The sequence below is a fragment of the Microcaecilia unicolor genome, chromosome 8 (assembly GCF_901765095.1).
Source record: "Microcaecilia unicolor chromosome 8, aMicUni1.1, whole genome shotgun sequence".
NCBI classification, from domain to species: domain Eukaryota; kingdom Metazoa; phylum Chordata; class Amphibia; order Gymnophiona; family Siphonopidae; genus Microcaecilia; species Microcaecilia unicolor.
This window is the reverse complement of record NC_044038.1, coordinates 221,318,492-221,334,762: the sequence shown is the minus strand read 5'-3', so window position 1 is coordinate 221,334,762 and position 16,271 is coordinate 221,318,492. Positions and strand designations below refer to the sequence as shown.

General features: G+C 43.2%; 1 protein-coding gene across 1 annotated transcript in view; it reads right to left on the bottom strand.

Moving 5' to 3' along the window:
- Positions 1–986, bottom strand: part of SLC13A3 (solute carrier family 13 member 3) — an 80,543-nt gene extending 79,557 nt beyond the window's left edge. Inside the window, exon 1 of the mRNA XM_030211660.1 lies at positions 824–986. Within this exon, the coding sequence (XP_030067520.1) occupies positions 824–934 (111 nt within the window). The 5' untranslated portion in view covers positions 935–986. The remainder of the gene's footprint in view (positions 1–823) is intronic.
- Between the last annotated feature and the right edge of the window lie 15,285 nt (positions 987–16,271).

The window sequence follows — 16,271 nt, the reverse complement described above, 5'->3', positions numbered from 1 at the left end:
TGACTGGATTTTCTTTAACAAACAAAACAAGCATGAGTTTTCCTTTCAGCAACTGTTTCTCTCTTTCTTTTTTTTTCTTTCTAATTCTAGCGATCCTGAAGCAGCCTGAAATTTGAGAGCGTTTGGTGAAAACAAGCAAAAAGGTGATCTGCAAAATGCCATCTTTCGTTCTGAACGGGGCATATTTGCTTTACTGTAGAAGGTATTTGCTTCTTGTATTTGGAAACAGACTTTTGTTTTTTCCCTGTGGACTGTTTGCCTGGTAAAAAGCATGAATCAGAGCACTTATGCAACTTCCACAGAAGACAGAACCTGCTCCCACACTTCCCAGAATGTGTGTAAAGGACGCTTCTCATTTTTGCCAAAACTGTCCCGAGATCTCGGTTCTGCTTCCCTTTCCTTTGTTGCACGAAACATTTCACTACAGGAAACGACAGAACACCTTTTTCTACTGCAAACAAGAAATGACAATCTGGCAAAAGTTTTCAGGAAAAAAATGGCAAAACTCCAAATCTAATGTCCAGAAAAAAAAAAAAAAACAGGGAAACGGACACCAACAATGGATTCTTTCAAAAACAAACTCACAATCATTTGCTTTTTACACACGTATTTACAAGTTATTTTTTTAATAGGTGAGACTTTTCTTTCAGTACAAGGCAATCGTGCACAGGGATTTGGAAATACTTATAAACAAATCAACTAAATGTTCATTTCTACCCTCAAATTGATGATTGCATACCCGCATCTTACAAAATATTCTACGGAAAGGCAATAGCAGGCTCAGACAGTAATAATACTATTTATAAAACAAAAATACCTTTACCTTTGGAGGCATAAAGAAAACTATAGGCAGTAGACTCAGGGGTGTTATGACAAGAATGATGTGTTTCTTAATGCTCCAGACTTTCTTCACTAAAGTGACCGCAGCTGCCATGACAGACAGGAGGCTGCAACGTGCACCACGCTGTAGTGATCACTGATTCTTTAAAGAACCATTCACACTGGGCCAGCGGGTTTATCAAAGCAATGTCTCAGGTCAATAGTCCGGCCTCTGGAGGAACGCCCAGTTTAGTTCCAGCTTAGTTCCACCCACTGAGTAAACACCAACTTAATTCACACCCCCCCCCCCCCCCCTCACAGTCTGCCTCCTCCCCCCATCCAGAACTTCACATGACACCCAAACGATATTGGTTTCACAAATCCTATGCCAGTGCTCTGGAGATTTACATTTTGCTTCGTCCCCGGTGCTGCCTGAAGGCATTTGTCTGGATTTAATCAGATCACAGGCTATAGAGTATCTGCTTACATAATCGCTCTTTTATACCATTCACTTCAACTTGGTAGACGGGACTTAATACCTTTTCTTCAGCTCCAAATTCAATTTGTCATTAAAAAAAAAATCACATTTTGTTTACCCACTGCTTGAACCTCAAAAGAAAGGCGGGGAAGCTACTGGCCCCTGCAATCACTCACTACTCTCCAAAATCATACCCCGGTCCAGATGTTTGCTCTGAACCTAATAAAAGTTTACTAGCCAGCCAATTTTCAAAGGTACTCACTAGCAAAGTACCAGCAAGCAGGATATTTAATTTCTGTTAAGATTAGAGATCCTGTATGGCATTTGAAAATCTATGTTTATTTCGAGGTATGATTAATAAATGGTTAAAGGGTAATCATTTGAAATTTACTATGCAAAAAAAACCCCAGATGTTATTACTGTCCAATTTCGTCTGTAGAGATATTCCTTCTGTGTTTGTGATAGATGAGAAGGAGATCAAAATAGTGAATAAGATGCACATGTCTGCTGTGAGAGGGCCAAGATTTCCCTGGCCCGGCCTCCAAGGGGGGCCTGGTTGACCCAGTGGCATGAGGGGGGTCTGGGCCCCTTCACTTTGGGCTTGGGCCCCCGAACTGCAGAACTTGAATAGCTGGCCGGGATGCCCAAACCTCACCTGCCAAAGAACTCTATGGCCAGAACCTCCCCTGGTATAAGGAAGTCAGCAGCATGCTTTCTAGCAGCCGATGCCGGCACTCCGCTCATGCTTAGTTCACATGCATGAACTGTGCATGTGCGAGGAATCATGCTGCTGACTTCCTCACAGCAGGGGAAGTTTGGGTCACAGAGTTCTTTAGCTGGCAGGGTTTGGGCATCCCCACCAGCAAAGATACAATTTTTAATGGGGGTATATAACACCAACACAGCTTAAGATTATTAAATGTTTTACCTAGTTATTTACCCCTCCCCCTCTTACAAAGGGTGCAGTAAATGCCAGCACAGTTCGTTGAAAGAATGGGCTGTGTGGCATTGCCGTGCAACTTTGTAAAAGGGGGAGGGGGTAAATAAGTAGGTAAAATTTCTTCTTGAAATGCAAAGCAGTTGTTGAGAAAATGGCAAAAAAAAAAGCGATCCTCTTAAAGTTTTTTTTTGCCTCACCCTGTACATCTAAATGCTGGTTTTCAAAAGCTAGGATATGCGTAATAACCTTTGTCAGAATTGAAATTATGTATTACTCCTGTGACTTATGATTATGATCTGTTATCGAAATAATCCCGGACTTGCCCTAACTTGAACATGTATGCTGATGCTTGTTACTGTTAACTTGTTAAGCTGGCTAATTGCTTTATTTCAGCCATTTGTTATCATTTATAAAACACAATAAAAATATTGGAACTAAAAAAGCTAGGATATGCATGTCCAAATTGTGAATATGTAGGTATGGCAGGGGAAGTAGTCTGGGCAAATTTCAGGGTGGTACTAAGATATACACTTGCACTCTCCATTTCAGATGTGGAATGGATCGTTATGTGGAGGAGTGGCCTAGTGGAAGGCTCTCCACAGAGTGGATGAACACAAAATCCCACGGGGTGCAGATACAGAAAAACAAAGTGGGGAGTGGACCAGTGACTTCAGGATATCAAGACTATGATGGTATAAAGAAGAATAAACTTTATTGTAGACTCTACACAGTACTGTGTTTCGGCCACAGGCCTGCCTCAGGAGTCTAAAAAATCATTTAAAAGAAAAATTGTTTTATAAAATAATCGTAACATAAATACACAAAAATATTAGTGACATAAATTTAAAATAATTATTAAAAAAATATATAATTCTAAACTTCGTGGGGACAAATATGTATACAGTTATGAACAATAATCTATATATGAAAAGCCACAACTAAATGAATTAAATTAAATCATAAAATCTCAAAACACATATTTAATCTACGTTTATTTATAAGACACACCAAATAAAACAAAAATTCTTAAACGGCACATGTTACATATACAGTTATGTCTGGGAGAAATTTCCATAAGATTTCAGTATGGAGTGAATATATTTGATGCTATAAATTATTCATTATTTATCTTGATCTGTGTAAACAGTACCAAGCCTATGTAAACCATAATATTATGAACAATATATCTATTTTCAATTTTATTTATGATTTTCTCCATTATGGACAATACATCTATTTTCAATAATATATTCTTTACGTATGGTTTATGTGCCCATCATAAGAACAGGCCCTTCAAGAGGGGAAAGTCAACCCCAAGTGGATCACTCCTGAAGGGTAAAGGGGGCACTCCTTCTGGAGCCAGGGAGACTAATGTTTTTTTTTTTGGGTGGGGCTGGACACCTTTGTTATTTATTGGTGCTTTTTCCCTTCTTAGAAGTTTGGAATTAGAGCTTAGGATGGAAAGCTTATCCTTCCCCGATGAGAATGGGGTTGGTTGGAGTTAGGGTGGTTCGTTCTAGATTATTTATGTGTTAGGGATATATTTTATATTTTGGTGTATTATTTTGGGTTTTTTTTTTTTACACATTGTATGATTCTTATTTATTTAGATTTAGCTCAAACCTTTTTAACTAGTAGCTGAAGGGGAGTTACATTCAGGTACACTGGGTGTTTCCTTGTCCCCGGAGGCTTTACAATCTAAGGTGCAAATTCTATAAGTGGGTGTGTGTCCTATTAGGTACTACAAGGGGCACCTATTCTGTAATGGCATCTCTTATAGGATACCAGCATAAGTCAGTATCGGCATGCCTAAACCCACACACCCTTAGACCTGATGTATCTGTGGGCACACACCCATGTCCCTCCCATGTGTAAACCCCTTTGGAGTTGTGCACTTACACATGCCCTTATAGATTAGGGCTTATGGCTATGAGCTATGTTTCCCTGCATTTACATATGCAAGGGACATATAAATACAGATGCAACTATATAGAGCAAGTTTCTCCTGAGGCAACAGGCAGTTAAGTGACTTGCCCAAGATCATACTGGGATTTGAACTGGGCTTCTCTGATCATCGGCCCTTTGTTCTAACCACTATGTTACTCCTCTACTCTACTCTACTCTACTCATTTTGTTCATTAAAAACCACTTTAAGTCAGCCTAAAAATATAATATTCAGATTGATTAGATCTTTTTTTTTTTTCAGCAGAGGAATGGATACAATTGGATGGAGTAATGGGAAGAGTATAGGAAAATGGACTGCAAAAAACTGTGGAGTGGGGGAAGGGGGGAGGTGGGTAGAGGGAGGGGGAGGATATAAGGGGACTGGTGTAAGGGAGAAAATGCAAGGATGTAAAATGTTGTTTAAGTTGGATTGATGGAACAGAATTGGAGTCTGTGGACTCAAAATGCTGTTATGTTGACTGTTTAATAAAATTCAAAATTGGAAAAAAAAAGATTGATTAGATCTTATCTTTTCATTCTCACCAAATCAGACTCCAACTCTATGAAGTCAGAAGGCACTATTCTGCCTTTATCGTTATACATTTTCCAAGAGTTAGAAAACCATCCCTTTTTTTTTTGCAAGTTCTATCTATGCCTGTGTGATATGAAACTGTACGGAATAGTCAATGTTTGAACAACAGATCCCAGAGATAAGCAATAAAGTTGTAAATTAACAATGGTTGTTGTGCAATCTTATGCCTTTTATGTTCCGTAAAATGTCTGTCTGTTATGCTGCGTTTCCTAACCTTGGGCATTTTCAGGAGCTTTCCATAATGCTCTACACACTGTGCCATGTTGTAATTTTGTGTAGCACGATTACACAATATATAGCCAAGTATAGGATTAATATGCGTAGGAGCAATTATGTGTGATAACAGAGCTGTCCACACTTGGGAAGTGGTTGAAAACACATTTTCTTTCACAGGCATTGTCTTTTTGAGTTTGATATAAAGATGTTACGTTGTAGATCGTGGAGCACATTGCGCTGATTGTGTTGTTGCTTTTAATTATGTGTGTTTTATTGTAACCCACCCCTAGGTAACAGGCAGGCTAGAAATGAGAAAAAAAAAAATAATAATGACATAATTCTGTAAAGTATTATCAGCGCACAGTTGTTCTGTATCCCCAACCCCATCCCACCCCCCCAAAAGAACTCAGTTACATTCTAATTTCTGATATGATCCAGATGATAAACAAAGAATTAAAGCTGTTTATATCTCTAATCTCGCTCCCCTTCCTCCATCAAGCTATAAACATTGTCTTCTTTTGGCTGAAATTGTGTAGATCGTAGTTAAAGTATTTTTGTTTTGTTTTGTCTTGTTAGGGTTTTATAGCACTGTTCTCAAAGCCTTCACATTTCAAAACCTTTCTTAAAGGATCTGATCCAGCTACCTGGGTTTTAAGAAAAACTGAGTTCTTCCCACTGATGAACCTTTCCCCACTGGTGTATTTAATCAAGACTAGGGAACGATGAGGACCTTATTTGGCAGCCTGACCCCCTAGCGGTAATACCGCAAGACTACCACTAGGGGCTATGGTAGCCATTTTAGAACCCAGGATCATCACAGCAGAAGCTAATGGGAGATTACTTCTGCTCCCACTAGACATCGGGGACATGGGTAAGTCTGGGGACAAGTATCATGGGGTGAGGGTGGGGAAGTCTGATTGTGGACGGGTCTCCATTGTTGCCAGGAGGATCATATGGGGTATTTTGTCCAGGGGTGAGGTGCCTGGGGAACATCATATGGGTTGTAGGGGGTGGGAGGCAAAGAAAGTGCAATTGGGGAGGGATAGGAGGGCAGACATCACAATTCACACCTACCCCTTTCAGCAGGTACTTAGTCATTCTTAGCATACAGTGGGGGAAATAAGTATTTGATCCCTTGCTGATTTTGTAAGTTTGCCCACTGACAAAGACATGAGCAGCCCATAATTGAAGGGTAGGTTATTGGTAACAGTGAGAGATAGCACATCACAAATTAAATCCGGAAAATCACATTGTGGAAAGTATATGAATTTATTTGCATTCTGCAGAGGGAAATAAGTATTTGATCCCCCACCAACCAGTAAGAGATCTGGCCCCTACAGACCAGGTAGATGCTCCAAATCAACTCGTTACCTGCATGACAGACAGCTGTCGGCAATGGTCACCTGTATGAAAGACACCTGTCCACAGACTCAGTGAATCAGTCAGACTCTAACCTCTACAAAATGGCCAAGAGCAAGGAGCTGTCTAAGGATGTCAGGGACAAGATCATACACCTGCACAAGGCTGGAATGGACTACAAAACCATCAGTAAGACGCTGGGCGAGAAGGAGACAACTGTTGGTGCCATAGTAAGAAAATGGAAGAAGTACAAAATGACTGTCAATCGACAAAGATCTGGGGCTCCACGCAAAATCTCACCTCGTGGGGTATCCTTGATCATGAGGAAGGTTAGAAATCAGCCTACAACTACAAGGGGGGAACTTGTCAATGATCTCAAGGCAGCTGGGACCACTGTCACCACGAAAACCATTGGTAACACATTACGACATAACGGATTGCAATCCTGCAGTGCCCGCAAGGTCCCCCTGCTCCGGAAGGCACATGTGACGGCCCGTCTGAAGTTTGCCAGTGAACACCTGGATGATGCCGAGAGTGATTGGGAGAAGGTGCTGTGGTCAGATGAGACAAAAATTGAGCTCTTTGGCATGAACTCAACTCGCCGTGTTTGGAGGAAGAGAAATGCTGCCTATGACCCAAAGAACACCGTCCCCACTGTCAAGCATGGAGGTGGAAATGTTATGTTTTGGGGGTGTTTCTCTGCTAAGGGCACAGGACTACTTCACCGCATCAATGGGAGAATGGATGGGGCCATGTACCGTACAATTCTGAGTGACAACCTCCTTCCCTCCGCCAGGGCCTTAAAATGGGTCGTGGCTGGGTCTTCCAGCACGACAATGACCCAAAACATACAGCCAAGGCAACAAAGGAGTGGCTCAGGAAGAAGCACATTAGGGTCATGGAGTGGCCTAGCCAGTCACCAGACCTTAATCCCATTGAAAACTTATGGAGGGAGCTGAAGCTGCGAGTTGCCAAGCGACAGCCCAGAACTCTTAATGATTTAGAGATGATCTGCAAAGAGGAGTGGACCAAAATTCCTCCTGACATGTGTGCAAACCTCATCATCAACTACAGAAGACGTCTGACCGCTGTGCTTGCCAACAAGGGTTTTGCCACCAAGTATTAGGTCTTGTTTGCCAGAGGGATTAAATACTTATTTCCCTCTGCAGAATGCAAATAAATTCATATACTTTCCACAATGTGATTTTCCGGATTTAATTTGTGATGTGCTATCTCTCACTGTTACCAATAACCTACCCTTCAATTATGGGCTGCTCATGTCTTTGTCAGTGGGCAAACTTACAAAATCAGCAAGGGATCAAATACTTATTTCCCCCACTGTATATAAATGCTGGCATCTACATATGTTTAAATATCTACATGGATTCCCCTTGTAATGTGGGAAATCCACATTGATATGTTGTCTGCCCTTGTCGCTCCCCCTTCCCACCACTATCGTGCCTCTTGACAAAGACACCCACTCAGTGCGTTTTGTCTAGCAAAAAAGGTGCTGGTACTCAAATGCTAGGCCACTCTTTAGGGGTGGGGTGATCACTGAGGGACCCACCCCACAATAGCCAGGCCCCCTGCAACCAGTCACAGAATCTATGACAAGGCAGGATTGGTGTGTAGAGCCTGAGTTCTTCCATTACAACTTGGGGGGTCCATGGGTCAATTTTAGCAGACAACAGCAAAGGTGCTGGTACTCAGTACCTCCAAGTACCCCCTCAAAAAAAGCCCTTCACCCACTCCTCCAAAGGATACCACTGCATAATGCCTTCTTTGCCTTGGTAAATGAGGGTGCTGGAAGAATAGAAACCAAATTGGCCTTAGAGAAGAAGAGTGACACCCAATTTACTAAAACTTCTCCAGCAAGGTTAAAAGAGGTCAAAACAAAACATTGTTACTTCTTGGAAACTCCATTATTTGAGGTGTTAACTTTGGAACACAGTTCAAGAGACAACAAAAAAAAATGTAAATCTCTTCCAGGATCCTGGAACCAAATTGTGAGTGCCTCAAAGAAAAAAGTAAAGATTCTAAAACTAATTTTGTTACTCATCTGGGAACAAATGACCCAGCTAGAATCAGCACCTCTGCAGTGCAAAGAGCCTTCCAAATTTTAGGAAAGAGACTTATCAAAAAAAAAAAAACGCACTAGGTGTGGGAGTACCACACAGAGTGTGGAGGTGCACTTAATCCCCACGAAACAAAGTAAGGGAAAACAAAGAGTGGGTGGGGGAGATAGGCTCTTTTCAAACAATGGAGAAGACAATCATACATCTTCTCAGTGGCGTACCAAGGGGGGGCGGTGGGGATGGTCCGCCCAGGGTGCACGCCGCTGTGGGGGTGCCGCGCGCCTGTTGGCTCCGAGTCCGCTCATTCCCTCCCTGCTGCTTCCTCTGCACAGAACAGGTTACTTCCTGTTCCGGGGCAGAGGGAGCAGCAGGGAATGAGCGGACTCGGAGCCGACAGGCGCACGGCACCCCCCCCCCCCCCCCAGCAGGTAAAAATGCATCCGGGGGGTCATGCTGGGGGGTAATTTCACCCGGTGGGGGTGAAATTTCACCAGGGGGGGTGTAATTTCACCGGGGGGGGGCGCATCGGCGATCCGCCCCGGGTGTCAGCCAGCCTAGGAACGCCACTGCGTCTTCTCCATTGTTTGAAAAGAGCCTATCTCTCCCCACCCCCTCTTTGTTTTCCCTTAGGAAAGAGACTTAAACCCATTGTCAACACTATAGCAATTTGCAAAAGTTCTATCTGTTCATGGTAAAGGATTAGCAAGGCTGCATTACTTCAATGCATTGCTCCAAACCTGATATAAATGAGAAGGCTTTAGATATATCAGCAGCTGTGGCAATAGATGGGGGGGAAAAAAAAGCCTATACTGTAATGATGGATTACATCTTACTATGGCAGGAAGAAGAATCCCTAATGGAAAAAAAATTCAAATATATGGACGGGCATTTAAACTAGAAGAAGGGTAATGCAGATACAGGAAACCAAAAGTTAAGGACATCACCCCGAGAAAAAGCATTATGGTAACAGAGAAAACAAAAAGAGATAACAGTAACAAAGGAGATGGGGAGACCAGAATAAAAACTATACAAAAGAATTTCATTCTATTAATGACTTATCTTTCTCTAATCCTTGTTATGCCATTACAGTTGCCATCCTGCTAGATGAATGGAAGTAAACTTCACAGCCAGTACATTGACTATAAACAATTTGCTGTAAAGCTTAGTGGAATCCAAACTGTTTTAACACGTGGGAGGGTGGGGAGGTAGGGAGATAATTTTATAACAGAACATGAATGCTTAAAGTCCAAAAAGGTGCCTATTTTAGAAAAGTGATAAAAACACTCATGTGCCTTTATTATTAAAAAAAAAAAAGCATCCAAACCCCGCTTAGATGGGGTGAATTCTATATATGGCTCCAAAAAAATTGATGCTGGAAACAAACGTGCTTAGTACTAATCTATAAACCTCGCCTAAAATTAGGCGGTTTATAAAATATGCATAGCGCCCGTTCCCACGACTAAAATTTAGGTGCAACTATTTATGCCAACTAAAACCTGGTGTAAGGGCCCGTGCCTAACTTAGGTGCAGATCGGGCGTATTCTATAATACTGCGTGTAATATTTAGGAACACCCACAATCTGCCCATGCCCTCCCATGGCCACACCCTCTTTAGAGACCATGCTTTAAATTTACGTGCACCGCTTTACAGAATATGATTAGAAAGTTGCACATGTCAGTTCTAATTGGTGCCAATTACATTGGATTTGTAGACTGCCTGACCCATAACTTTTTAGGCGCTTTACATTAAAATAGAGAGCCAAAAGCCAAGACAAAACCTTGGGAATTACAATTGTGCCATAAAATTAGGTCAAATTGATTTAGGGGTCCTTGTATAAAGGCGTGTTAGATGCTACACGCGTGTAACATGCACCAAAATGAGACTACCGCCAGGCTACTGTGCTCCCCTGCCAGTGATTTCAGATTTGGCACACGCCCATAACGCCTGGAAGATTTATTTATTTATTTTCTCCCATGCACGTCATTTCTGGTGGTAATCAGCATTTGGCGCGCACCGATTGGTCACCACGCACATACTATGATAGATCGATGGGTGGCGTTAAGGGCTCAAGCCAGTTTTGGGCACGTGCTAGTTTCAGTTTTATAAATAATAGGCAGGCGCTATAGATAATTAAACAATGAAGGGAGCCAGTCACAATTGTGCTCTACTTCTCAATAGATCCTCAGCCTTAAATTCAAAAGGTCAGTAGGACAAAAAAAGTCATGATAGAATCTATCAAGCAAGCGTACCCGCCTCCTCTTTGGCTGAATAATTCAATGAGCCAAGCATACAGGTAGGGGCGGTACCGCAATTCACATTGATCCAATTTTAAACCATTTAATATTGGTCCTTGCTTTATTTATCAAAAAAAAGTTTTTACAGTATTATTTATATTTTCAAAAGTATCCTTGTCTTTCTTTGTAATTTGCATTCAAAATAGAGTAACAAGATCTCTTTAGTTCAGAAAAGTACTTAGCTTTTTGGCTATGTGTGCACCTGTATAGTTTATAAAACGCACGTGTACATCAGTTTCATCCCCATTCTGCCCAGACTGTACCCCCAGGAACAACTGCATGTGATCTGTGTAAAAGTATATACGATCTTTCAATTAATATATGTCTTACACAAGCTTTACATATGGAAAAAATATGGGAAAAATTTATATAAAATGACCCGTTTTACTTCTAGATTACCCTAGATGAAAATTTTTTTTTTAATGTAAATTTTATAATTCAGCTTTTTTTTAATGTAATGTTTAACCGTGTTGTCTCTTGCCTTTGATTCAAGAATGGATCCAAAAGTTGAAGTTATTTGAGGTTTTTCCAAAGGACACTTTGTACTTCCAAGAATCATGAGACCTGGGCTAAAACACTGCTAATAAAGGTCAAAAAGACATTTGAGGAGGTAACACTTTTGTAATTAAGACCTGGGCTAAGGGTCATATTTTTGCTCACACATTAAACTTCTTGAAACACAGATGCATTAACCATTTGCTGTCTGGACACTTCTGGGCATTTTACTGGGGGGAAAAAAAAGTCTAGTCATGCTTGATAGTGGATAGAGACTTATGCCTTTAATTGTGCTCAGCAATTCTGCCCTTCCAATACCTCTTTCCAAACGAAGCTTTAATTAATAGTTGTTGTTACATTTGTACCCTGCGCTTTCCTGCTCATGGCAGGCTCAATGTGGCTTACATATTGTATATAGGTACTTATTTGTACCTGGGGCAATGGAGGGTTAAGTGACTTGCCCAGAGTCACAAGGAAACTGCCTGTGCCTGCAGTGGGAATCAAACCCAGTTCTCCAGGACCAAAGTCCACCACTCTAACCACTAGGCCACGTATGTGCAGGACGTCAGACTCACAGAAACAGAAGCCTGCGCAGCCTTCTACATGGAATGTTGCTAGTGGAATAGCAACATTCCATGTAGAATCTCCAATAGTAGCAACATTCCATGTAGAATCTCCAATAGTATCTGTTTTATTTTTGTTACATTTGTACCCTGCGCTTTCCCACTCATGGCAGGCTCAATGCAGCTTACATGGGGCAATGGAGGGTTAAGTGACTTGCCCAGAGTCACAAGGAGCTGCCTGTGCCTGAAGTGGGAATCGAACTCAGTTCCTCAGGACCAAAGTTCACTACCCGAACTACTAGGCCACTCCTAATATGTTTCCTGGTAAGACCAGCCTTCATGCCTCCAGTATATCCCATGAGTATTATCTGCCTATTTGCCCTCCCTCACTAATCACATAGGGCCTCCTTTTACTGAGCTGCAATAAAAGGGGCGTGCGCTAGCATCAGCGTGTGTTTTTGTAGCCTGTGGAGGCCCCCTTTTACCGAGCAGGAAAAAGGCTGGGTTTTTTAAAATAAAGAAATGGCCTGGCGGTAAGTGAAGCACTTACTGGCGGGCCAGAGTGTTTTTTCTAGCGAAAAAGGTGCCGGTACTCAAATGCCAGGCCACCCTTCAGGGGTGGGGTAATCACTGAGGGACCCGCCCCACAATAGCCAGGCCCCCTGCAACCAGTCACAGAATCTATGACAAAGGCAGAATTGGTGTGTAGAGCCTGAGCTCTTTCATTAAAACTTGGGGACCATGGGTCAAATTTAGCAGACAATAGAAAAGATGCCGGTACTCATTACCCCCAAGCACCCCCTCAAAAAAAGCCCTGCTAAAGAGTGACAAGATTCCATGCAGAATTTCAGAGTAGCAACATTCCATATAGAACCCCCAAAAATAGCAAGATTCCATGAAGAATCTTAAACAGTAGCAACATTCCATATAGAACCCCAAAGAACAGCAAGATTCTGGAATGCTAAAGAACAGTATGTTTTTTCTAGCAAAAAAGGTGCCGGTACTCAAATACCAGGCCACCCTTCAGGGGTGGGGTGATCACTGAGGGACCCACCCTACAATAGTCAGGCCCCCTGCACCCAGTCATAGAACCTATAACAAGGCAGAACTGGTGTGTAGAGCCTGTGCTCTTTCATTAAAACATGGGGATCATGGGTCCATTTTAGCAGACAATGGAAAAGGTGCCAGTACTCAGTACCCCCAAGCACCCCCTCAAAAAAAGCCCTGCTGGTGGCCATTTCAGGGAGAAGCACTTACTGCCACCCATTGAGGTGATTTTAAGGGGTCTCCTGTGCTAACTCGGTGGTAACCAGGCAGCATACGGCACTACCAGATTACTGCCAGGTAAACACCAGAGCTACATAAATAATAAATATTTTTGAATGATAACAGCTAGGCAACATCTGGAAGACAAAGAAAGGTTTCTGATACAACTGCCCAAAAACTGGTCAGACCTACAAAGCAGAACCCCCACATCACTGTATACAACCCACTGAAAAGTTTAGCTCATACTGTTCACAGATCCACTGTCTAGAGATGTTGACAGAACAATGACCTGCATATCAACATATTCTAGAAGCTAATATCCCATAGACCATGAAGAAACTGAAGTTGAAAAAAAGGTTGACGTTTTTAGACTGGAATGTTCCTAGACTTTAATACTATATTGTGTTCAATTCTGGTTGCCGCATCTCATAAAAGATAGAGTAAAATTAGAAAGGTTCAGAGAAGGGCGACGAAAATGATAAAGGGGTTGGGACGACTTCCCTATGAGGAAAGGCTAAAGCGGCTAGGGCTCTTCAGCTTGGAGAAAAGGTGGCTGAGGGGAGATATGATAGAGGTCTATAAAATAATGAGTGGAGTGGAACGGGTAGATGTGAAGCGTCTGTTCACTCTTTACAAAAATACTAGGACTAGGGGGCACCCAATGAAGCTACAAAGTAGTAAATTTAAAATGAATCGGAGTGGAGTTGACCGGGTAGATGTGAAGCGTCTGTTCACGCTTTCCAAAAATACTAGGACTAGGGGGCATGCGATGAAGCTACATGTAGTAAATTTAAAACGAATTGGAGAAAATGTTTCTTCACTCAACGTGTAATTCAACTCTGGAATTCGTTGCCAGAAAATGTGGTAAAGGCAGTTAGCTTAGCAGAGTTTTAAAAAGGTTTGGACAGCTTCCTAAAGGAAAAGTCCATAGACCATTATTAAATTGGACTTGGGGAAAATCCACTATTTCTGGGATAAGCAGCATAAAATGTTTTGCACTTTTTGGGGGATCTTGCCAGGTATTTGTGACCTGGATTGGCCACTGTTGGAAACTGGTTGCTGGGCTTGATGGACCTTTGGACTGTCCCCGTATGGCAATACTTATGTAATTATATACTATTAAAAATCTGTGGGGACATCTCAGACATGCAATGCATTCAAGGAGACCTAAGGCGATTTCTCAGGGAGAAAGTAGTAGTAGTAGTAGAAAGCTTTGCAAGGAAGAAAGAAAAGAAAAAAAAATCCAACAGCAACTTTTCTTTTCCTTTTGAGAGCTTTGGGGAAAGGGCGACAGCTAGTGGTCAATTAGTATATTTCATGATCATCCTCTTTTCTGCATATTGGTTCTGTAAATGAAAAAATTTCAGCTTAGGAAACCACCTCGCCTCGACATTTATTCCTATTATTTAACTCTTTCTGCAAAATGTAGTCCAGCATTTCTATAACACCATTTTACTAAGGGGTCCTTTTACTAAGGTGCTCCAAAAGATAGCTTGCTGTAGTGTAGGCGCAGGTTTTGGGCACACGCCGATCCACTTTTCAGCATGCCTGTAAAAAAAGACCTTTTTAAAAAATTTTGCCGAAAATGGACGTGCAGCAAAAATCAAAATTGCCGCACGTCCATTTTGGGTCTGCGACCTTACCGCTAGCCATTGACCTAGCAGTAAAGACTCACACGGTAACCGGGCAGTAATGACGTATGCGCATCAAATGCTACTTGGTGTGACACGTGCCAAAAATGAAATTACCGCAACATCCACGCGGTAGCCGGACGGTAACTCCATTTTGGTGTACATTGGGTGCATGCAGATGCTTACATGGCTTAGTACAAGGCAGGGGCATAGCTACGTGGGGCCACGGGGGCATGGGCCCCCACAGATTACGCCCTGGCCCCCTCTACATTTGACCCCCGCCATCGCCGCCCACCCGCCCTACCGCCGCATCAGGTACCTTGTTTGCTGGCGGGGGTCCCCAAACCCCGCCGGCTGAAGAGTTTTCTTCAGCGTCGGTCGAATCCAGCGCCTTCATTGAGGGATCATCTGTTTCTGATGCCTTACATCCTGCACCATGCATGTAGCCCTGTGCAGGACATAAGGCATCAGAAACAGATGATCCCACAACGAAGGCGCTGGAGTCGACCGGCGCTGAAGAAGACTCTTCGGCCGGCGGGGTTTGGGGTCCCCCGCCAGCAAACAAGTTACCTGATGCGGCGGCAGGGCAGGGGGTGGGTGGCGGTGGGGGGAGGGGGTTGCGGCCCAAAGTAGTGGCGCGGCGGGGGTGGTTTGCAGATGTGGCGGGAGGGTCCAAAGTGGCAGGGGGAGGCAGATAAACAGTGCCCCCCACCTCAGGCTCTGGCCCCGCCGAGGTCTGGCTACGCCCCTGGTACAAGGGTCTCTAAGCCATCTTTTCATTCCTAAGTAATGAATGTACAAGCTGTTCGTACTAGCTATGGACAAATAAGGTCTCCCACTTTGCTTTAGTTCCAGTAAATAAAGCACCGGTATAATCCTCTGTCCCATGCAGTGGCGTAGCCACAGGTGGGCCTGGGTGGGCCGGGGCCCACCCACTTAAGGCTCAGGCCCACCCAACATTAGCACACGTTTAGCGGTAGCCGGTGGGGATCCCAAGTTCCGCCAGCTGAAGACTTCCCCCTGATGGTAACAAAAACGCTACTGTCCACAATACCGGCATCTGCGCAATGCTCAGCTTTTAGCGCATGCCTGCTACAGACTGCCAAGGTGGAAAGGAGCGTTTTTTCACCAGCTGAGATAAAATTTTTTTGGGTGGGGGGGGTGGTGAAGGGAACACTTGGTGCCCACCCACTTCTTGCCTAGGCCCACCCAAAATCTGTTGTCTGGCTACGCCTCTGGTCCCATGGAATCTCCCTGAGGTGACTGACTGCTTTCTTCACACTTCTTCCCTCCTTGTCCTGTCCTTTGCCTCCAGGTAACCTCTTCCCCTCCCCGCCCTCACCTACCTGTGTAAAGGTAACCACACAACTCTTTTTTTTAACCATTTTTTCATTTTGCAGGGCAAGTTTGAAAGTGGATGTAAGCTCCTAGTTACTACTCAATTGCCCTCCCCTTGTTCCCTCTCACCCAGTACTTCCCTCGCCCTTAATTGTCTTGTCTGTCCGTATTATTCTTAGATTGTAAGCTCTATTGAGCAGGGACTGTCTCTCTCTATGTCAGGTGTTCAGCGCTGCGTGCGTCTGGTAGCGCTATACAAA